The sequence below is a fragment of the Aythya fuligula genome, chromosome 3 (assembly GCF_009819795.1).
Source record: "Aythya fuligula isolate bAytFul2 chromosome 3, bAytFul2.pri, whole genome shotgun sequence".
NCBI classification, from domain to species: Eukaryota; Metazoa; Chordata; class Aves; order Anseriformes; family Anatidae; genus Aythya; species Aythya fuligula.
Window position 1 is genome coordinate 9874969 of NC_045561.1, and position 23353 is coordinate 9898321.

Sequence of the window (23353 nt, forward strand, 5' to 3'; positions counted from 1 at the left end):
GTTGTCTCCTAAGACCACCAGCAGGTGCTTCGTTCCCTTCGGTGCTGGGCTGAGAAGCTCAGGGCCCAGGAGGTACCAATGTGGTGGCCCCACCAAAGGGGAGACCACGGCTGGTGAGGCCTCCGAAGGAGTTATTGACTTGTGTGACAGCAAACAGCAAGCCGTAATAAACAAAAAAGCTACAGACAAAATTATTTGGCTAATGGCTAAATTGGAGAGTCAATATAAATAACATTATGTACACTTGTTATTACTGCAGTCAAACAGCTGGGCTTTGACTCAAGTTAGCTCTAACACATGGCGGGGCCAACCGTAGCCTTCTGCTGACACTGAAGAGCAAAACGCGGGGCTTTTTGAGCACCCAGCACATGAAGCAAGAGAGGAGGAATGGAAGAACAAAGAGGTCCTAGCCAACGACCAAAAGACTTGACCATAAGTGCATAAATAAAAGAAATCGCCTGCTATTACAGGTGATAAAAATTGTGCTCAGCATCTTTTGATATATATCTTCTCAGAAGTTTTGCGAGCACAGCCCTCTTGTGGGCTCATTTGTGTTTGTGTAACAACTGGAGACAGGGAATAGCTAATTCCTTTAACTGTTGGACGAACCTCAGCTCCTCCAGGCTACGAGAGAATTGGCTGCAGGTATAATCAGTCATCCCCTCGCCCTGGAGGAACGGAGCTGCTGCCAGCAATTTGTCAACATAATTTGGGCTTATTGTTTTCCTTCTGAAGTTTTATCTTATTTTCTTTTCCTAAATTAAATGCTTATTCATTAGAGAAGTAGTAATATGTTATGTTTGAAACGTTCTTCAGATTTTCCTTAACTCCTCCCTTTTAAAAACCTTCCCACAACCCTCCCGAGGGCAGCGACCCGCCCTCCACGGAAATACTTGTGCTCGCTGCAGGGCAGAACTTGAAAAGGGGCTGCCTCGGAAGGGCATGGCACCCACCTCCTGCAAACCTAGCCCATCCTGTTAGCAAGGATTTGCTTCTGGCGTATCTGATCGTCCTGGTGGCTGGCTTGGCTGCACTCCTGTCCCCAGCCTCCCTTGGCTGAGCTATTCAATACAATTCGATACCCTAAGTGTATAATCCATAGCGCTGCAGCTAGAGCTCCGTGATAGACAGACCCGGTCTGTGCGATCCACGAGCCTCAGCCCACTTCATTTCTGGAGGGCAGGGTGAGTTCATAACCCTCAGGTAGCCCGGGCCCAGCCAGCACAGAAGAAAGTTTTGGAATTCTCTCTTTGATGGGAGGAAAACCCTGAAATACACAAATCTGTCAGGAGGCCTGGAAACACATCCCCCACACGCACACTGCTCCATTCTCTGTCAAGTGAGGGCTCTGGGGGGGCACGAAACCCACAATTGTGTCTGTGGGGACCGTCTGACCCCGGTGGCCATGCCACCTGCACACCTCCTGGAGGGGCCAGCCGGCCAGCACTGCCACCTCCCAGCCCACCACGACCAAAAACGAGGGGGTAGAGTGACCACACGTACCCGAGCCTCCGCACGCTGCAGGACGGGGACTTGTTCACATCGATATCTCCTGTAACCTGCCTCGTGTCATCCAGAGGGAAACCAATTTTGACAAAACAAGGGCTCAAACACCAGGTTCATGCAGAAAGGAGGTGCTCCGTGCCTGCCCCGAGAAGGATGCTCAAAGGAGAGGCAGCGCCTCGGCAGCACAGCGAGCACGACACAGATGGAAACCTCTGCCACGCTAGGGGCGGCAGGGCCTGCTGAACTAAAAAGCACAAGAAATTCTGCACAGAAGGATCGGCTCTGACCTGGATTCCCTTCCCGTCCCTGGAAAAGTCACAGGCTTTCTATCTTTAGCTTCCCAGTCTTTCAGAGGAGGGTAAGGCTGAGTGCCATGCCTTCGCAGCAGCACGGCAACTACAAGACGTGAGCGCGAATATCAGAAAGGATGAAAAAATGGAAGCCAAAGGGACTTTTGCTGCTGATTTCCACCCAAAGGGACCAACCAGAGGCACACCCAGACATTCAAACCAGCACCCAGCAGGCAGTGTTATCTCTCCTCATCAGCTATCACTATCACGACCTGTTGCTGAGCCCGCCTGGCTTCAGACAGGAGCCAACATCTGGGGGCCGTGAGGCCACGCTGGTACCTCCAGCACCGCAGAGCTTTCCAACCCACCCCATGTCCTCAGGGAACAGAGGAGGAGGAGAAGGAATAACAAGGAGAAGAGAGGAAAGGGCCTGAGAGCCCCAAACAGGCTGGATGCAGAGGGAAACATGAGTGCAGAAGGACACGGACAGAGCGCTTTCCAGAGGAAAAAGAGTAATTAGAAGCAGCAAGCATAAACCACAAAAATATAGGCGAACGAAATGGAGATCATCAGATGGGGTGGGACAGAAAGACAAGCAGGAAGCAGAAAAGCACAGCTCTTCTCTTCCATGAGGCCCCACAGCCCCACCGGTTCTGGGAGCACAGTCCCACTGCCTTCCACCCGTGCTCAAACCAAACACGTGGCTCTTGGGGAACCCGCTCCAAAGTCCCTCTGTGGGATGCGGCATGAGCAGCAGGGTTTTTGGCGTGAGAGAGGACCCACGAGCCACCCCAAAACACCTCTGGCAGGAAGGAGAGCAAACCTCCCTCAGGCAGCAGAAGGCTTAGACCATGCAGAAGGCTTCGGCCTTAGGTTTTGCTTCTTGCCTCGGTGGCTACCAAATGTGGCAGCTGTACGGGGTGCCCATAAAGCCTGAGCATCACAGTGCACCCTACATTTCCTTGACCTTATTCCAGTCCTTGCTGTGTATCTCAGCGAGCGCTGCCTGCCCGGCCAGGTTAACCCAGCCTGCCGTGCAGGGTTTTCGTCTCCCACACAGCAAACAGTGACCAGTCCTTTCTATTTAGAGCAACCCTGCCGTGTAAAACCGTCTCCTCCCTTTGATAAGAGCCCTATCGCTAGATAGTAGTAATCCCCAGTCCTTTCCCAGCACAAGGAAATACAGCTTCACGGGCAAGGTGGATAAAATCACTGCTCCACGCAGGGTTTTTTTGGAGCAGGGCGCCCAGGATCATGCAGAAACACGCACAGGGACAGCCCCAAGTGGCACTGCTGTGGCCCGGAGGTGCACGGGGTCTCAAGGCATGGTGCTTCTCCCCAGCTCCTACCGAATTCAACAGGACTGGAGCATTTTCAGCGTCTTTCTAGACCAGGAAAAAGGCCTTCAGAGACAAATAGAGTTTCCTGTTCAATATTTCATGTAATGATTCCTCCAAAGGTGTAAACAGGAAAAATGCCTCTCCACTTAGCCAGAAAATGAGCGTCTGCCTTCCCTTCCTTTTATTGCCTTTACGTGTTAAAAGTCATTTAGACGGGGATTTGCCAGATGCCCAGGTTTGGCTGAGGCACCGCAGGCTGTCCAGGCAAGGATCCCATCCGGGTCTGCACGGGCAGATTTGGGGTGAGGGGGAGTGCTCGGCTCTCCCCAACACACACCCCTCACCTTTGTCCCTCCCGAGGACCCCTCGGAAAGCCCCGCAAGTCTGCGCCCAGCCACACTGCTTTACTTACACCGAACCCCACATTTCCAAGCCATGCCTTAACAGCCCAAAGCACATCCCTGCAGATTTTTGGGGGGCGGTATCTTTACGGGAGAGAAAGTTAAGCCATCGGGGCACCTGCTGCAAAATTTCTGCCGCGTGCACAAGCGCCGGATCGCTCTGTACCATCCTCCTGGCCGGGGCTCCTGGGGAGGGAAGGCACGAGGCCAGCCCCCGCTCCGCCACAGCCACGCTTCCTTCCAGCTCCTTCCAGCAAGAACGCCGAGCGTATGTCACAGCCATCAAATGGTCTTTTAGCTAAGTGACAACAGACGTGATTCGGAGTCAGCATATTTTGATTACAGCGCATTGTGAGCAGGGTTGGAGAGCGCGCTCGCGTCGCAGTGTTGTTCAACACCAAAATTAAATTGCGGCATAATTAGCTTCGCCGCAGCTACACCTTTCCGTCTGAATGGATGCGATACCTGCAAAGGTTGCACTCGGTATGAAATGTGTTCCTGATTATAGAGCGTTTGCCTAATCTCGAGGGCGCCGCCTTGTTTTTTAAGGCGCTCGGCGAGTCACGCACTCGGGTACGTGCTGCCCGTTATCTCCTGGAGGCTTACGACTGGAATCCCCGTGATTCACATTTTCCAACGCTCATGGCCAAACCCTTCCCCAGATCAGATCCTCCACTCTCTACCGTTTCACAACCAGCCGAATCTGCAGCAAGGCGCAAGCGGCCGACGGCCTGACGCTGCAAGCCACACGGTGAGGAGCTGGTGGCCACAAAAGACACCGTCCCCGGGCAATCCGCCAGGGTGGCTCGCCAGCCTGAGGTGGCCGTGGCTCCCCGACGCCTCTACCCGCTCGTTGAGGGATGGCTTGAGAGCACGTCTGGCTTCCAGAGTCACCCCAAAAAGCTGGGCTGAGGGCTCCTTGCGGCCTCGCTCTGCCTCCCAGGGAAGAAGCCGGTGGGCTGGCAGTGACGCAGCCGGCATCGCCCCGCAGGGACCTGCACCTCGGGGTGGGCAGGCTGGCCCCCAGCCCACGCGTGCTCCCAGTCAGCCTCCCAGCTCCCCTCCTCATGCAGAAATTTCTGAGGGCACTGCTACTTACTTCATCCCGTGTTTAGGGTAAATTACATTTAAACCGTGGGGGACAGCAGAAGGGGCCAAAACCAAAGCACAAAGCCACCAAGCGCGAGTTTCACTCGCAGCCTTTAGATTCAGCTTATTGTTTCCCCGTGGCACCGAACAAAAGCATTTTGCTTTCTTTACACATTTTTTTTAAAAACTATGCACAGAGCGAAACAATGAATTACTGTTAACATGCCATTTCCGAGTCTTACATGTCTGCTATACCTTGCTATCACTACGTGACGTATGAACTACGGTGCCAACAGCTACACCGCGCAACCCTGCTCACGAGCAACCCATCGTCTCGCCCCAAAACTTCAGCGACAGGCTGGGGAAGAGCACCCACAGCTCCTCTCCTGCCTCGTGCCATCAGCAGAATCATGTTTCCCGTCCCTGCCCCTCCGGCATCACCGTATCGGTGCTCAGCCAGAGCATCTCAAACCCTTCACGCCGCAGACCGAGCCCCTGCTCAACCCATGCATCGCGCATTTACAAGCAAAATAAATCGTCCCCGCATATACTGGTTGGGTGTATACCCTCACTGAGGCTTTAAGGAAAAATAACAATAATAATAATAATTAAAAAAAGAGGGATTCTGTGAATGCAGCGAGACACAGCCATAGACACCACGTTTTTCCTGCACAGCCCTACGATGGTTTTGTGGACATGGGGAAAGCACAGCTCAGCTGGGCGGTGGAGGCCACGCCAGCAAAACTGGTTTGCACAGCAGGGAGGAGGGTCAGGAGCCTCCCGGGCTAACACAGCTGCAAAAAGTGCCGGGCAGAGAGGGGCAGAGGTGGGAACAGCCTGAGCATAGAGGCCCAAGAGCTGTGGTGATGCCCAGCTCATGCCAAGTGCTGCCCAAAAGGCCTGACCTCGTGGTGATGCGGCTGTACCCATCACCGAAACGCAGCCACGTCGGGGACGCAGCAGGGATACTTCCCCGCACGCTGCACAACGCAAGGGAAATTTCTTAAATTACAAGGCACGGGGACACTTCCTTCGCCAAAAAATACCTGGCCAACCCCATCTACACGAGGTACCGGCAACCAGCCGAGGAGCTCAGGGGTCAAAGCCACCACAGCATGGGGGGCACCCCAGCGCTGCACCCAGGATCAAAGGGGTCCGAGTGGCGGCACCACCTCGAGCCTAAAACCAAAGGCGAAGGTGCCACCTACTGAGCCCCTGACACGGCTCCTTCCTACAGCAGCCACGTCTGTCCTCCTCCGAGGGCTGCTAGCAAAGGGCTGGCCGTGGCTAACACGCAGCTCGTCAAATTCGGCAAAGTTTTGGCCAGCGGTCACCAGGCACATGATAGTGCTCGCCTTGGGTTGCCGCCACGCGGCAGGAATCAGGGGACGTCCCCGCCGAGACCTGCCACGTCCCCACAGCCTGGCCCAACGCAACAGGTTGTGCACCAAGAGCTGGGCGAGGGGCAGTGCTTCCACGTCCACACCGCCACAACCTGTGCTGGCAGCGCTCGCCCTGCTCACAGCGGGGATAAACTCAGCCCGTGTAGCTTTGCCCACGCGCGCTAAAGCTGTTCATAAAACCCCCTCCGACAACACGACCAGCTCCTTCACGTTAGGATGTTATTTTCTGCCGTTTCTGTGCGCACAGACAGTTGCCCCGCACCCGTGCAAAGGGGACAGACAGAGCAGCAGCAGCAGCAGAGCTTTTAATCCACTCTTCCCCTCTCCTCCTGACTGCGCCGCGGCCTTAAATGGAGCTATTTAAAAGGCAGCGTTAAAAACACGCGCGGCGTGATCTGACCTTCTCCGCAGCGACAACGAAAGGGGACGAAAACCTACACACCGAATGAATGAAATGAAAATTACAAGGTAAAGGTTGCGTTCCCTGAACTTATGCCAACTGCAAGGATCTTACATTACAGCGCTGCAGCTTTCCAAATTTTAAATACAATAATTTTCTGTATTAAGGGCCCAGTAACCCTAATGGAGGCATAATTAGGCATTTATGCCAGACCCATATGAGAGAAGCTTGAAAAACTTAAATAAACTGTGAATGGCAGGATTAATACCACAGCTTTTCATTTTGTACAGCTGTTTGAATACAGTGCACTGACTGTGATGGCATCAGCTGTTGCTTTACTCTCGGTCAGTATTTCTGAGGTTAAAACAGGCAGTTCTTTTAACCAAATGAATAATTACCCCTCTTATTGTTGGCCTGTTTGTTTCAGCAGAGGGGGGGCTGGATGCATATTTGCTTTATGTTTGGAAAAAAAAAAAAATAAAAGAAAGAAAGGAAAAAAAAGGAAAAGAGAAAGAAGAAAAGAAAAAGCCAAACTGCAAACACAATCAGCCAGCTCGATGCGAAGCCTGGTGACTCTAATAAGAGAATTGTAATTCAGTGCGATGGCGAGCGCGCGGGCCCTTCAGGACGGAGGAGTAAGTAATGCAGTTTTGGAGATCATCTGCACAAGTGGGAATATCATATAGATGCCGGGAGAGTCCTTGAGAAAACATCTCACCTCGGCCCCGACTGAAGAGGAAAGACAATACTTCGGTGAAACATAATTCTGTATTTCTAGGAAAGGCTCCAGTAGTAAATTGCTTACTAATGCAAGGAGCCCTGTAAATTTTAGTATGAATGGAACAGGCAACGGCACGAGTGCTACACGGCGCAGCATTTGCACACACGGCTTAGCCAGTAATAAGTAAATAAATGTGTAACTTATAAGCTGTAGAAAACACCAGAAAATGCTTCCAACAAGAACTCAAGCTCAGCGAACTTCAAGGGCGGATATAAAACAGCTCCCAAAAGTATCTCGCTATTCTTTCCCCCCCCAGGTAAATTACTTCTCCGACAAGTTAATTTTCAATCTTTCATTTTACAGCCAGCGGTGGTTAGAAATATCAGCTGAAAAGCGTTAATCGAGGCTTCCCCGCTGTCTCTAAAAGCTTGCTTATCGGTGGACGTGGAAGAAACTACGCAGGGAGCGCATACGGGGAGAAACTCCCGATTGCAACACCCACACAAGTGGTCCGGGAGGAGGACTGGTACCACGAGGAGCCTAACGCCACGTCCACACAGAAAATGCCACCCCCAAAACCGCAGCCCCGGGACCGGAGTTGGATGAACCAGCCCCAGCCCTCGCGTGAGCCACCGGCTCCGCTGCTTCCAGCCTGAAACTGTGCCCTGGCAGAGCTTCCCAGTTGTTAAACAGGCAGCGTTAAAAACAACATCGCTCTCAACCTGAACAAGCAGCCGGACCTCTCCAGAGCGCCGGGCACGAGGCCGCGAGGGCGCTCGGGAAAGACGAGTGAACCCAAAGTGGATGTGGCTGCTCTCATTCAAAAGAAAAGTGGCCTACTCCAAAGGGGATTAGGCTAAAGTGAACTACGGCCACTTTACTTCTGAATGAGAGCATCCACACAATAGCGCAATGCACTTTAACTAATGCACTTTAATTTTACACCCAGTCAATTTGTCTTACCTCTCCTGAGTGTCCTTGTGTGGACAAGCCCCGGGATCCACCGAGTTTCGAGGCCGGGCGGGAGCACTCGATCAGCCCAGCCAGCTCCCTACGCCACGGCCCGCTGCGATCCCCCGATATCGACCCCGAGCCCGCGATGGCTGACGCCCGCCCGCCCGTCGGGGAGGACGCTGCTCCCAGCGAGGAGCCGGCCTGCCTTTGACGGCACCCACCATGTCGCTCGGTGGCCTGTCCCACCGCCGGCACGGGCAGGAAGGCCAAACCCAGGCAGAGTTTCTTTCCATCGCAACCTTCTGTCAGACAACTGGCAATCTAAATCTCTACAATCTGAATCGTAGCTTTTAAATCTCTCTCCCTTTCCTTTTTTTTTTTTTTTTTTTTTTTTGTTAATTGTAAACAGGCCCTTCGTCTTCGGGACCGACTCCGATGTGTTAATTATTATTATTATTATCCCAAGTTTTCCTTGACTGTTTTTAAACGCCGAGCGTTTCGACGCCTACTGGCTCACTCCAAGAACCGAGGGGAGCCGCTCAGGGCCCTTCACGATGAGACACGAAGGGCCCTTCGCCACCCTTCGCGACGAGACACGAAGCGCGCAGGCCTCGGCCTACGCCCTCCATGCTGCTCCTCAGCACCCTGCGAGACGCTGCCTTCCCCAAAAACAGCCAAAGTGAGCGGCGTGAGACGCCGGGCAATGGGGCTGTCCCTCGCTAACAGAGACCAGACCCCGCCGCCGAAGCAGGCACGATAGCTGCCCTGAAGTTTTCCAGTGATCTCACCCAAATTAAAAAAAGCCATCCCGCGGACACCGGCCTGCGGGGCTCCGGCTTTCACCTACAGCCCTAGGCTGGATTGTGTCTCTTTTTTTAACCTCCTCTCCCCCCCAGTCTGAAGGTAGGAAACGGGCAAAAAGCAACCACAGTAAAACGCGAGCCAACGGCCGGCAAGTTGTCTTGAAGTTGTGTCACAGAGTATCAGCGGTGGGCTAGATACCGGGCCATTAGTCAGGGACAGAAATACGCCCAAATAACACAAAACACAAAATGTGCACTCCATTAGAGGCTGGAGTCACCCTCTCCAAATATTGCTGCAACTGCAGAAAAAAAAATCAAAAAACAAATATAAACACTCATTTACAAATTTGCCGGGTGAGTCAAAGCCTGTTACAAGCAACTGAGCATCAAGAGACCGAGGGAACGCGCCAAGGACACGCGATGGTACTGCAGCACACCCGGGTCTCCTCCTCGCACACAAACCCCGACCGGGAAACAGCTCCAGAAACGTTCAACAATTTTAATGACTGGTTCAGAACAATCCTCGTCTTTATTTTCTGAAATTTGTTTAGATTATACAAGATAGCTCCTAACTGCGTGCTCATGTGACCAAAAAAACCCCAAACACAGCAATGCAAAACAAAAAAAGAGACTCCTTAATTTAAAGAAGCTGTGCCGGATTTTCTCTACGTTTTAAACTGCTATTTTAAAACAGTATTTATCAGCACAACGTACGCTTAGTCATTTTGATTGAGTGTGTTATAATCTGATTTTTCCAGTGCTAACATTGCCCACTCCGGGCTCCAGTGACCCCGCCGCGTGCGCACATCCAGAGTCCATTACCTTTGCTGCTACCTGCATGCGAGCAGCAAGGGAAGAACCAAACGTTCACACACAAGAGCTAAACCTAAGGCAAAGCCCATTTTTGCACAACTTACTTGCCCATCTCCAAGCTGCCCCAAAATAACAATCTGCACCTCAGCAGCGCGCTCTGAAACGCGAGGACACCATGAGTTCCCACTTAGAGGAATGCCTCGGGACACGCTCCCTCGTGAGCGCGTGTTACAAGTTCCAGGGTTTCCTGGGGTTTGATTTTGCAAAGGATGCAAAAAAAAAAAAAATGAGAATGGAAATTATGCTTTGCAAACTCCAGTTTGGAAAATTTTACGCGGGAGTTAGGCCTGCGCAAGGAACCTAAGGAAGGGAGCAAATATCATAGTCAAGAGTGAGGACAGATACGTTTGTGCTCACAAACAATTAAAAAAAAATCAGCAAAGATTCTTGAATTTAAATGAAATCATAGACTAAAGAAAATATGCTCAATCTCCTACCTATTTAGCAGTATATTTACTTGCTTAAAGAAACAGGCAGCAAAGAAAACCTTATTTTGCTAACACGATTTCAGTCACAGTGTTTCTGATGATAACAGGTCCCGAATATAAATCAACTTGCCCTATCTTTACACTAAACAGTCTGCCGAGCTCAGGCATGGTAACAGCTCCTAAATATTGCAGCGAAAAAAAAAATTACACCCCCCCTCAAAAAACAACAACAACAAAAAAAGGATTCACTGGCTCACGGTGGCAAAAAGTCAGAGAAACAACATTTAATTTTGAGGGTTTTAAACCCTATGTTATTGGGTCTCCTCAGAGCCCTACTTCGCTGTAACTCTTTCATTATGCAGAAATGAAGTCTACCTTGCGCTCTCTGTACTGCATCCATTATTTGGATGCCTGTTCCTCCAATATGGGAGTACGTACACCGAAGGCAGTAAAATTCCTAGCTCTTCCCACCCCTTAAAGCCATACATGGTTTGAAAATACCTGCGAAGAAGTCCCCAAGCAAAACAGTATTTGTCAGTCTTTTCTTTTTTGTCCCCTATGACATTATTTTCGTATTGGCCACAAGGAATAGCTAATATATTTGAAACGTTTGGGAAAGTTATCCTAGTCCTAACTGGTAAATGCCCTGAACAACCCATCCGCCTTCTGACGCGCCGTATAATGTATTCCAGTTTACAACATTTTCTTTGCAAAGAAGGCTGCATTTTAAGTAATCTTTCAATTTTTAAAAAAAGCTGCTGTCTATCCGCATTTTGTTTAGAGAAACTCTGCAACTGCATGCATTAAAAAAAAATCTATTGCAACATAAATACAAGTGTTTGCTTTATTATATACATATATATATATGATATACTATCATCCAAGAAGGGCCATCTAAAATGCCACAGTTGCAAACATTTAAGACTGTAACAAAAATGACTGAGACTCTAGTATCAGTTTACTATCCTTCAACAATTTCCCTGACAGTGGAGTCAAATAATGTTGAATTATGGACCTTCTTACAGGAAGTCTTATTTCATGTTCATTTTTTGATCATTTCCCTCCGCGTCCCTATAGGAATTTGGCCGTTTGCCGATTTTCCTTTAAAAATTTCTGCACAAGTAATTGGCTTGCGCGTGATTAAATTATAATTTTGTCAAGAAATACTATGGCACATTCGCCCAACGAGTTTATTTCACCTAAGAAAACACTGTTTTGCCTCCATGAAAAGCCATCTCACGCTGCTAACGTACTTCATTTGAGTGGGGTGGCTACTTTGTACCCTGCTTGCCTGAAAGGGCTTGGGGAAGGATTCCTGCAGACACACTCTGGGAGGAAAGCGTCACAGCCTCTTACAGTGTGGGCTCTAGCACCTGGGAGCCAAGGTGAAGCAAATTAAGGAAAACAGCCCCACGGTGCCAGCTCAGTGTATCTGGAGTCCCTAAGAAACCGAGTTTCTTCAGTGCGACTGCGGACAGTCTTTGGGGTTTTGTATAGGACGGAGCTTTCCCAGCCGCATCACGCAACAGCTGTGTTTTAAATCTTTCCGGACTGCGACAAACATTTGAAAATTTAAACATGCAAATGTTTGAAAAGCTAATGATTAAAAAAGGTTTATTTTGAAACTCCGGCCATGGGCGCAATCGTTCAAGCGACGCTTTTAAAGCCGCGGGATCTCGAGTTCAATTAGCCCGAGCAAAACCCCAAACTCCTGCCTTGTCCTTCTGGACGCGCGACGGTAAACAAGAGCTCGGCAGGTCCCACCCTGGCAGGCAGCGGGGTCGCGCCTGTGGGAGAAGGATGCTATTTTAGTGACCTCTTGCCACCGAGCTAGTTAAATCACCGAACAATGGTTAGCGTTATGGGGCTTTCCTGCGCAAAATCTGGCATTAGTGTCATTGCTTTCCATTAAGCGGGGGGACTTAAAGGCGCTGCCACGGAGGGGCCTAGAAGGGAAGAATAAATAAGGGGAAACCAATAAATTAAAAAACCCTGTTAACTGTAACCTTTACTACCACGATATACGAAAATGTAATTAAATCCATAATAAAAGCTTTTACATACTTACTCTTTTATGACTCTCCATAGCACAAAGGCGCGCAGACCGGGCCCCCCCCGCGCCCCCGGCCCGCCCGGCCGCGCACACCGCGCGCTTCCAGCCATAAACGCACCGCGGAGGGACATCTTAATTAGCCGCCCCAGCGCCAACCACTCAACACCTTATTAGCCACCCATTAGGGCCCAGGTCCTGCCGGACTTGGCACCGGCGGCGCCGGGGCGCGGGCGGCCGCGCATCCCCGGCACGACCCCCGCGGCTCTCGCCGCGCAGTTTTGCGCCTTTTTCCCCCTAACCCGGGGCCGGGTTAGGGGGAGGAAAATGAGGGTTTCCTACAAGCCGGTCGCTCCCCCGGTGGCACCGGGGGGGCAGCAGCGGCGGGGCTGCGCGCTTCTTGCGCGGGGTGCCCCGGTGGGGCCGCCCGGCCCCGCGCAACTCCCGCGCAGCGCCCGGCGCCGGCGCGCAAGGACCGCGGTCCCGGCGACAAATCGGGGGGAAAAGGGGGGGGAAAACGGGACGGGGACCCCCTCCCCGCGACAACCCCAAAACTACAGCTTCGTTCCTTTAGCTTTCGCTTTAATAAAATAATGATTCGTTGGGAAAATGGGGTATAAATCTTCATTTTGGAGGCAATTAAAGTGTTGATTTCATTCGTGCCCCTAAGCGATTCTTGTAATTTGCTCAAATAGCTTTATGTACCCAGCACTCCAGAGCTTTTAGAAACCCATTTTCTAGTTAGACTTGTTGGATTACAATTTTTATTCACCAGCGGCGAGCCCGGCTTTCCTCAGCCCGACCCTAGCCGCCGGCCCCCCCCTCGTATCCCCCCCCCCGGTGCCGAGGGGGTCCCGGTGTCCCCCAGCAGCATCGCCACGGGGCCCCCCGGCGCCTCCCCCCCGCCGCTTTCCCCCTTCGCAGAGAAACTCGGGGAGGGGGGGGGGAGGACCCGAACTGGAAGCCCCCCCCGAAGCCCCCAGCCCTGCGCCTCCGTGTCGGTAACCCAGAAAACAGCGCCCGGGAGCCTGGCACGGCGGCTAAAGGGAACTCCTGTCTGCTTGACTGCGCCTTGCTTTAACAAAAGGAAACCTCCAGAGTCGGGAGCTGATTACTCCTAAGACTGTATTTACGAAGCAGATCATACAGAAGAAATAACTTTGGTTTCCAGTGGCGGATTTGGGGTCGGGGTCCCCCCCCTGCCCTCCCGCAGCCCAAGCGCTGCTACCCTCCGACTGAGCGAAAGAAAGGGGATGGAAAGGCGACCGTGCAAAGCCCGCAGTTTTCCACGACCCGAAAAAGCCAAATCGCGGCCACTTCCATGATGCACGAGCTTAATTTAGCGTTGGGAGCCTCCCGCCTGAGCCCCAAACGCTCCCATCAAAGGGAAGGGATCACAGCAGAAGCCCGCCGAGGGGACACACGCACCAAACAAGGGGAGGGGAGAAGGGGAAGAAAGCTTCCTAAAGTCATCTCTATTTCGCACATCGGGTCCAGCAGGCATTAAGGTTTGAACCATCCCAGACAAAACCTGGACACCGTCAAAGCCACGCAACACCTTGGTGGCTTGGTTGGGGTTTCTACCTTTTCTTGGGGAGGGGAAGAGACGGGTCGAAAACTTGAAAGAGCAATGAAAATAATTTAAAACCTGGGTCCCGTTTTATTTTCTCCTCCCCCCCCCCCCTTTTTTTTTTTTTTTTTTTTTTTTTTTACTTCTATTAAGTAAAATAAAATGGGCGCGTTTGCAGCAGGCAGGCGTGCACAAAGCAATGTTCACTGAAGTCTAAAAGCGTTCGGCCAAGGAAAACTGACAAGACAGACTAATGAACCGTAGAGACGGGAAGAAAATAGCCAGTATTTGCTAGATTTCAAACCCTCTCTGTCTTCCCCGGACCACCTATCTCGGATTTTATTATTATTTTTGTAAACGGCTCCAGCCATTCCTTTTCTAAGCCACCAGAAGCCAGCGATTCACAGATAACACTTCTATTATTGTAAAGGGTAAATAAAATAAAGACAAAAATTAAAAGCGACAAGAAACAGGTCGAGTTTGCAGGCAATGCTTTTACAAGCTCATCTCGCCAGGTCGAATCCGGGAGCAAGCCTTAATGAAGCAATAATAGCCACATTATTCAAAAATTTTCATTTCGATGGAAATTTATCTAAAAGGGACTTAATCATATGCAAATAATAAAAGGAGGCATAGTGACCCAGCGAGCGATCTGCATACAAATTTCAGCGTGTGCAGCATTGGCGAGATCATACCTGATCTGTTAGATTTGCTGATCTTGTTATGTCTTCACTGTCCGATTTTGATCCGCCCTCTCTATCGTCTATGACCAAATCGATAGGCATTTTTCCTTTCAAACAGCTAATATACCGGTGGCAGAAATTGTCACATAATTCGTGTACCTACATTATGACAGAGGTGAAGCAGGGAAAAAAAAAAAAAAAAAAAAAAAAGAGGAAAAGGGAAAAGGGAGGAAAAAGGAAGAAAATATAATCAGGAATACATAAGTAAAATTGACAAGTGCAACCAGTCTCCCCCCTTCACCCCTGTGACATCAAAAGTCCTAAATAGGGGAAACACACTGCAATTATCCCCCCGAGACCTCTCGACGCATCCAGAATTAGGAATAACTTTCTTTTCTCGCAAAATAGAGATATCCCAGAAAATTGACAGTGACAAGATGATTCACAGGCTACAACATATTCAACACCCGTGTTAAATTCATCTGCTCCCGGAGCTGTGGCCATTAGAGAGGTGACCTGCATGGGTGACATTTAAGGTAAACTATTTAATTTCATCCAGTTATTTCATCATAAACCCTTTCCAAAGGGGTATGAGGACAGAAAAAAGGATTTAAAAAAAAAAAAAAATCCCGACGCACTGTGCTGAAATACATTATAGGCATCCATGCCCTGAAATCCCCAGCCGCTCTGACAGACTTGTACCTGAGCTGCCTCTATTAATGGGCAGATTTTAACACATTTCATGTAGAGCGAGAACAACCTGCCAGTTATGGTTAGATAAAGTGGCTGAGGCTCCCGAGAAACTTTTCAACTATTTAAAAACCTCTCAAAATGTTTATTTTTAGGAGAAAGGGAATTCTCTCCTAGGCCAGCTATCAATGACATGTAAAAAATCCGCAGGAAACCAGAGCGCGCTTCCAATTTAATGTTAGCTCGGGTGACACTGCGCTATTGCAAATTAGCATTCTCGCTGCTAGCATTTCCAAAATAGCGCCGAAAACTGCGTTTAGGCTGCAATCTCTTTCTTCTGCTCGGAGGTGTACAATATTCCCGGGAACGAGACACTGACACAACTATCAACTCTGCTTTGTCTCTGCAAAATGTTACAGGACAATCCGTGCCCTGAGCCTGACCTGCAGATGGCTCTTAAAAAAAAAAAAAAAAAAAAAAAAAAAGAAAGAAAGAAAGAAAAAAATCCCCGTCCCAACTAACTGCAAGCAAACAAAGCATCTTCCCCATCACCCAAAAGGGGGGGAGGTGAAAAAAAATAAATCATAAAAATAACAATATCACAAATTCGGGGGCTTGGCTGCAACAACAAACAAACACCGTTTGGAGCCTCATCTGCAGCACACAGAACTGCAACTATTTATACAAAGGCAGCAAAGTATTACAATGAACACAAGGCCTGGGCGTTTGAGAGCCCGGTTTTAGAGGCTGAAATTGTAATTAAACTGCGAAGAGAAATGGACGCCAAGATTGGTCTTGACACTAATTACCAGAAAGAAAGACATTTATGCAAATTTACCAGAAGCCTGAACTTCAGCAGTACTGAAACGTAGGAGGAAGAAAGAGAGAGACAAAAATTACCTTCTCTAATTCCAACAGATGAAACCTTAATACTTGTATGGCTTGAATCATCTGCAAAGATACAAACAACACGAGAATTTATCTCAGTCCCGGATTTCGGGATATTCCCCACAGCCGCCCCGGCCATACTCTGCAGCTTGACTTTTCTTTAGTAGTAAATAAAAAGTTGTTTTGATTTATGGCAATAACACTAAAACTTAATAGCGGTGGCTTTGTGCGCAGTTTAACGAGAAGCGATCTAGGGCTAAGCAAAAAAAAAAAATAAAATAAAATCTCTGTTGCAACGAAGCAACTGAATTATACGGATCATAAACATTTTTATTTTTTTTTTAAATCCCTCTAAACACCGTCGCTGGGTCCTCGCTCTACAAAAGCGGGAAAACGCCTCCTGGAGCGGAGGATAAAATATTTGTTTATCCTTAAGTGGGAAGGGGGGGAATAGGGGAGAGAAAGGAGCGTGTTTGCGGTGGGCGAGCGAGACGGTGCATCTCCATCCCCTGCCCCTCCAGCTGCTTCCAAGGTGCCGGCAGGGGCTGCCCTACAGACACCCCCGGGGGCCGGCCACAAAGCCCGCAAAGCCCCCATTTGGGTGCCGCTCGCAGACCTGATGGGTTTTTATTTTATTTATTTAATTAATTAATTTTTACTCACACGGGATTTACCGCGCTGGATTTACTCGCGATTTAAAAAATATATATATATATTAAAAAAGGGGGGGGGGGAAAAAAAAAGAAAAGAAGATCCACGTGAGAAATTTTCAATTTGGCACTATAAAACGCTTGTCAAAGCTCGCAACCACCTCTCCAGAAGACATAAAGTTAAAAAAGAAAAAAAAAAAAGGGAAGGGAAGGGAGGGTAGAGGTGGGGGTGGGGAGAGGAAGAAGTGTTGTTAACTCTTACCAAGTTATCCAGTTCAGGATTAGAGGAAAATAGGGGTTTCTCTGCTCGGATCTAAATATAAGAAAGGGGAGGAAAGGAAAAAAAAAAAAAAAAAAAAAGAGAGAGATTTGAAATATGGAAGCAGAAAAAGCAGACGTTATTATTTCTTGCTTCATTACACTGTCGGGTCCATTATGTAACCTTTCGTGCAAAGCTCTGCCTGCTGGATTTAGTGCATCATCTAAACACTTTAACAAGTGAATCAAATACACCCCAAATACCTACGGAGCTGCCGAGGCTGAGCCCCGGCCCGGCTCCTGCAGCGGAGCTCCGCAGCTCCCAGGAGCTAATTCAGTTACGGGGGTGCAGATGCCGAGATTTCCCGATTTTATTTATCAATTAATTCATTTCGGGGTGTTGTTTTTCCTTTTTTTTTTTTTTTTTTTTTTTTTGGGGGGGGGGTGTTGTTTTGGTTTGCTTTTGCCTCTCTCAGTAAGAGAGGGGGGCGGGGGAAACGCGCATCTTTATCTCAGCAGAGACTTGTTTTTCTCGTTACGATTTTTTTTTTTTTTTTTTTTTTTTACTGTTTCAACCCGTTTTTGTTTTTGTTTTTGTTTTTTTTTGCTGACCTGTTTGGCGAACACTGCTATGTCTTCATTGAAAGACTCAGAGGAGCAAACATCGCCTCCCGCTACCCCGGGCTCCCTGGGTGTGCATGTAGCTAATTCACATTTCTCAAAAATCAGTGCTAAAAGAGGGAACAGGGGGTGTCTGAAAGAAAATACAATAGTCACACACACACAAACAGAGGGAGAAGGAGAAGAAAAAAAGAGAAAAAAAAAAAAAAAGAACAACAACGAAACAGAAAACAAACACAACAATAGTTAGTCCCGCAAGCAGCCTGCGTGCGGAGGGGGGGCACCGAGCGAGGGGCCCCATCCTGCTCCCGGCCGCGGCTCGCAGCCCTGGGAACCGCGCATCGCCCCGGCCGCGGCCGCGCTGGGGACCCTTAGGACAGGCTAAGAATAAAAACCCAAGCGGTTTCCAGCAGCCATTTTGAATTAACTTTCCTTGTCTCCTCTCTCTCTCTCTCTCTCTCCCTCTCTCTCTTTTTTTTTTTTTCTCTCCTTCTTTTAAATAAATAAATAAGTGAAATAAATGATAGTCATAATAATAATAATAATAATAATAAAAAGAAGCAGCATCTACGGACGTGCACTTCTGCCTCTCTCTCGCTTTTTTAATTCCCATTTTCCGCCGGACGACTTTCTGGGAGCGAATAAAAAAAATAAAATAAAATAAATCGTAGTAAAACCAACAAAAACCCACCGGGAGCACCCAGACCCCTTCGCCACCCCCTATGCTCCGCTACCCCAAAAAAAGAAAAACCAGAGCCCCGTGCCCCCAAAACCCAGGGGCACAAACCCAGGCTCCCGGCTCCGCGCAGCGCCCGGCGTGCAGGAGGGAGCCAGGTGCTGGAAAGCACAGCCCTGCACCTTCCCCTGCCTGCCCTCGGCCACTTAATAATTTAAATAAAGCTTTAAGCGTGGGCACACACGCATCTATAAGGGTATTTATAACGGGGACTTGGGGGTTTGCTTTTTTTTTTTTTTTTTCTCTCCTCTCCAGGGCTTGGTATTTTATTTTTTTTTTTTTAACTTTTTTTTTTTTTTTCTCTCTCTCCTGGAGGGTACCCGTGCAGCACCGAGTTGAAAGCAGCCCTACAGATCCCTGATAACCCGATAAAGAAAGCGGACGGCGTGATTCCCCCCTGCCTGCCCGCCCACCCCCTCGCTGCAGCACGCAACTGTTTTGAGAGCGATTTTAAGAGGCTCTCCGACTTCCCTTCGGCTCGACCCCGGGCAGATGCCTCGGGAAAGCAGCGGCCGCCCTACAAACCCCAGCGCACCGGCCTAGGACCCGCTCTGCGCCCCGCCGCGCACCCAGGGGCGGCCGGCGCTGGTGGCTGCCAAGTTCCCAAAAATCCCCCCAGCCGCAGTGACACCCAAAGCGGGTTATAAAAAGGAACAAGGGTCGAGGGAACCGGCCCGGGATTTCCCCCTCTCTTTTGCTGCGGCCGAAAACGGCCCGAAAATGGCCCGAAAATCGGGCGCAGCGCTGCCGGGCGCAGCTTTCGCACCGGGCGCAGGTTGCGCGCCGGGCGCATTTCCCTCCTCCTCGTCCCGGCTGCGGGAGGGGACACCCCAAAACCCTTCGGGAAGGGGGATCCCCGAGCCTTCCTCTCTCCCCCTTTCCCCCCGGCTCGCCCCAAAAGCGCGCAGCCCTCGCCCCCCGCGCAGGGGGCGTCCCCCCGAAGGGGTGGAGTGGGGTGTAGGGGGGGGGACACACACGCTGCGCGGAGGTTGCGCGGGCGCGGCACCTACCCGTAGATGGCATCTTTGTCCCTTTTGAGGGCGTCGTTGACGGAGGCGCCCATGGCGGGGGGCATGGCGTTGGCGTGGGCGGCGTGCGGGTACTGGTGCGAGTGGAGCGGCGGCCCGTGGTTGAGGTGGTGCACGGGCTGCATGGGGCGGGCGCCGTGGGGGTCCCCGTACATGGTGGTGGGGATGCCCACCCCCTCCATGCCGCCGTAGTGGGGCAGCTCGTCGTACTGCGGGGGCACACAGAGCGCACAGCGGTCAGCGCGGAGGAGAGGGGAGCAGCCCCCCGGGAGTCCCCATTACCGCCCCCCACCCCACACCCCTTTTTCCAACGCGCACCCGCCCTAAAAGAAAAACCCAACGGCCCCGGGGGGGGGGAGATGGGGCCGAGTCCCGGCAGCCCGCAGCCCCCAGATCCTTAAGGGTGGGGGGAAAAGAGAAAAAAAAACACAGCAATATAAAATTAAATAACCCCCCCCCCCCCTCCCTGCCGGCCGGCCCCGCTCAGCCTGCTGTTCATTCAGCCCGAATTTCCCCGCCGCCAAACTTTTGGTGCCGGTAACCAGCCGGGTACCCGACCCGGCCAGGAGCAGCGAGGATGCAAAGTTCAGCAGCGGGGAGGAAGAACAGGAGAAACAACAACAACAATAAAAAAAAAAAAAAAAAAGAAATTAAAAAAAAGAGGGAAAAAAATAAAAGCGATTTTCTTTTTTTTTTTTTTTTTTTTTCTCTCCAGCGGCCGCACACACAACGCACTTCAACGCCGAAAGGCTGCAGGCGTCCGCACGGGCTGTCGGGCTCCCGGGATGGCTTTTTTAAAGTTTTTTTGTTCTTTCTTTTTTTTTTTTTTTCTTTCTTTGTTAAAGATTACGGAGAGCAGGCTACCGCGGTTCCCAGGCAGCGGGGGAAACTGCCACTTTTCGTCTCTTAAAAGCGAAGGTGTGAAGAAACAGGTTTAGAGAGCCCTGACACTTGCTTGGACCGAGCGAGCAGAAGGCAAGTTGTCAGCGGAGCAACTTTCTTTCCCGAGCAGCCCTCGGAGGGGCGGCAGGCGAAATCACGCACGGAAAACTTCTGCCGAGGGCTTTTCCCCTCGCCAAAGCCTGCCCGCAGGACCCCGGCTGCCCCCCCTGCTGCATTTCTGCCCAAATTTCAATGGGGAGGTATAGCTGGTGGGGGGGGGGGAAGGAAAAAAAAAAAAAATAGGGGATGGCATCCAAAATAACAAGGTATAACAATGCACATGGCAGCGCACGCTGCTAGCCCCTAATTCAGGATAAAGTCAGGGAGTTTCTTTTTAAAGAGCTCTGCCCATCGCACTGCACCTTCATGACCGAAAAAAAAAAAAATATTAGGGGAAAAAAAAAAAAAGAGGGAAAAAGAGAAGAAAAAAAAAAAGTTCTGCTTACTCCCAGCTCTAAGTTATCCTCCGAAAGTGACGCGGTATAACATCAGTAACACAGCCCAACGCTCCGAGACATGCACACATTAAAATATTTCAAGCACTGGTGACTTTAAAAAAGACATCGGTAGGACTAGAGCTACAAAACCAACAGATACAGAGGCTCGGACATATTCACTTACATGCCTGCATGTCATTAATGTATAGAAAGCTTGCCTTTTCCGTGAGAGATCCGGGATGGGGATTGAAAGAATCAAGAAAACGTCAATATATACAGGTTTTTAAGTCTACAAGTACAACTGAGAAATCCTCCCGGGCCAGGACACCGCTTTGTGCCCCTGCTCCAAAGAGGAGGGGAAAAAGGAAAAAAAAAAAAAAAAGGGAAAAAGGAAAAAAAAGAAAACAAAAACTTTTTCGCAGCGTCTCTGTCAGCCACGTTTCAATATCATTTCACATTAGAAATCCATATTTTTTTTTTTAATACGTACCCTTTGCGCCATCGGCCTGCTCGCTCCCTTCCTACTTCAACTTCTAATATATCCTCTTTAAGGCCAGTGTGAAAAGAAAGGATCGCGAAGTTTCCCCCCCCCTCTCCCCCAAAAAAATGCAAAAATCCCTCAGCGTCGCCAGCAATGGAAGCAATCGGGTAAAATCTTCGGCTTGCTGGATCTCAGCGAAGCGATGCGGTAACTCAGCATGAAAAAACGAGGAGAGAGAAAAAAAGAAAAAAAAAAAAAAATCGGGAAGAAAAAAAAAATAATAAAAATTCAACTCTCCCTCCTTGCTTCCTTTTTTTTTTTTTTTTTTTTTGTTTGTTCCTTCCCTCACACCCTGTCTCTCTCTCTCTCTCCTCTCTCTCTCTCTCTGACTCTTCCCCCTCTGGTTTCCAAGACAGCAGCGGGACGGAGGCAAGTATCCTTTCCCCAAATCGCCTCTGCTGGCTGCTCCGGCGGCTCAGGGCGCCCGGCGTGCGGCTCTCATGGCTGGCGGGCGCTCAGGTGCCGCCTGACGGCTGACGATCCGCTCCGCTCCGCTCCGCTCCAAGCCGGGCAGAACCTCGGGCGCTCACCACCAAAAAAAAAAAAAAAAAAAAAAAAAAAAATTAAAAAAAAAAAAAAAAAAAAAAAAAAGGGGAGGAGGGAGAGCTGGGGTGAAAAAATAAAAAAAATAATAATAATGATAAAAAATCTCTCTAACGCGCCGGCTCCTTTTATTACGGTTATTATGATGTTGACGACGGGGGCTTTTTAATTTTTCTTTTTAATTTTTTTGGGTTTTTTATATAAAAAGGTTCTTTTTTTTTCTTTTTCTCTAATTTTTTTTTTCCTCTTTTCCCTCACTTTTTTTCTTTTTCTCCCTCTCTCCTTTTTTTTTTTTTCTCTTTTCTCTCTCATTTTTTTTTTTTCTCTTTTTTTTTTTTTTTTTGTGTTGCTGTGTGCTCCTCGCCCGGCGGCTCGCTGCTGATTCCTGCCCCGGCGCCGGCTTGGCTCTGCCCCTGCGCGGCCGGCGGGCGAGGCTGGGCGGTAGGCGGGCGCGGTGCGCTGCGGTGCCGGGCCGGGCCGTGCCGTGCTAGCCCGCCTCCTCGCTGCTCTTCCTCCTCCTCCTCCTCCTCCTCCTCCTTCCTCCTCCTCCTCTTCCTCCTCCTCCTCCTCCGCCGCCGCCGCCGCCGCAGCGCCGCGCCGAGCGGCGGGCAGGAGCCGACTGCGGGAACCCGGAAGTAGTGGTGGCCATAACAGGTCGCGCCTCACACAATGCGCCGGGCGCCCGCAACTCCCCGCGCCGCGCGGGGGGGGCGCGCCCCCCCCCTCCCCTCCTTCCCCTCGCTCTCTCCCTCTCGCCCTCCCCTCGCGGGCGGCTCCCCCCGCTCCTCACCGCCCCCCGCCGGCCACGGCCCGGCCCCGCGCGGCCCCGCCGGGGGGGCCCCCGGAGGCCGCGGGGCTTTGTGTGCAGCGGGCTCCGCGCCCGCGCCGCGCCCCCCCCCTCCATTTTGCGGCCCCCCCCCCTCTCTTTCCCCTCACGGCCGCGGCCCCGGCCCCGGCGGCGGCTCCCCCCGCGGCCGCCGCTCAGTGAGCTCACCCGGCCCCCGGCCGCCGCCGCCGCGCCGCCGCCGCCCAATCAGCGCCGCGCCGCCCCGAGCCGCGCCCCCATTGGTCCGCGCGGGGAGAGGGGCGCGCGGCTTGGGGGGGGGCGCGGGGAGGGGGGGGGGGGGGAAGGCGGGGGCGCGCCGGGAGAGCCGCGGGGCGGCGGTGACCCCGCAACGGGACCGGGACCGGGAACGGGAACGGGAACGGGTCCCAATCCGGATCCCGGTCCCAATCCCGGTCCCAATCCCGATCCCAATCCCGGTCCCAATCCCGGTTCTGATCCTGATCCCGGTCCCGCTCCCGGTCCCCTCCACCGCGTCCCCTCCGCTCCCGGTGCGCCCCCATCCCCTCCCCGTCCCCGCGGGCACCGGGAGATGCTCCCCGCATCCCTCCCCGTTCCCCTCCATACCCCCCCGTACCCCTCCACACCCCCCCGTACCCCTCCACACCCCCCCGTTCCCCTCCATCCCCCCCCGTTCCTCCCCGTGCCCCCGGTCCCGGTCGCC

At 51.2% G+C, this 23353-nt stretch overlaps 1 protein-coding gene across 3 annotated transcripts in view; it reads right to left on the minus strand.

Moving 5' to 3' along the window:
* The window catches only part of MEIS1 (Meis homeobox 1), a 103947-nt gene extending 82467 nt beyond the window's left edge, over nucleotides 1–21480 (minus strand). For 2 of the 3 annotated variants that reach the window (XM_032184773.1, XM_032184772.1), the window contains exons 1-6: nucleotides 21252–21480; nucleotides 19365–19591; nucleotides 17610–17751; nucleotides 17002–17052; nucleotides 16102–16152; nucleotides 14524–14670 (exon numbers count right to left, since the gene is read on the minus strand). In XM_032184773.1, the coding sequence (XP_032040664.1) occupies nucleotides 14524–14670; nucleotides 16102–16152; nucleotides 17002–17052; nucleotides 17610–17751; nucleotides 19365–19591; nucleotides 21252–21263 (630 nt within the window). In that variant the 5' untranslated portion in view covers nucleotides 21264–21480. Of the gene's footprint in view, nucleotides 1–14523; nucleotides 14671–16101; nucleotides 16153–17001; nucleotides 17053–17609; nucleotides 17752–19364; nucleotides 19592–20945; nucleotides 21111–21251 lie in introns of those variants that run through there. The other variant, XM_032184771.1, reaches the window with a different exon arrangement.
* Between the last annotated feature and the right edge of the window lie 1873 nt (nucleotides 21481–23353).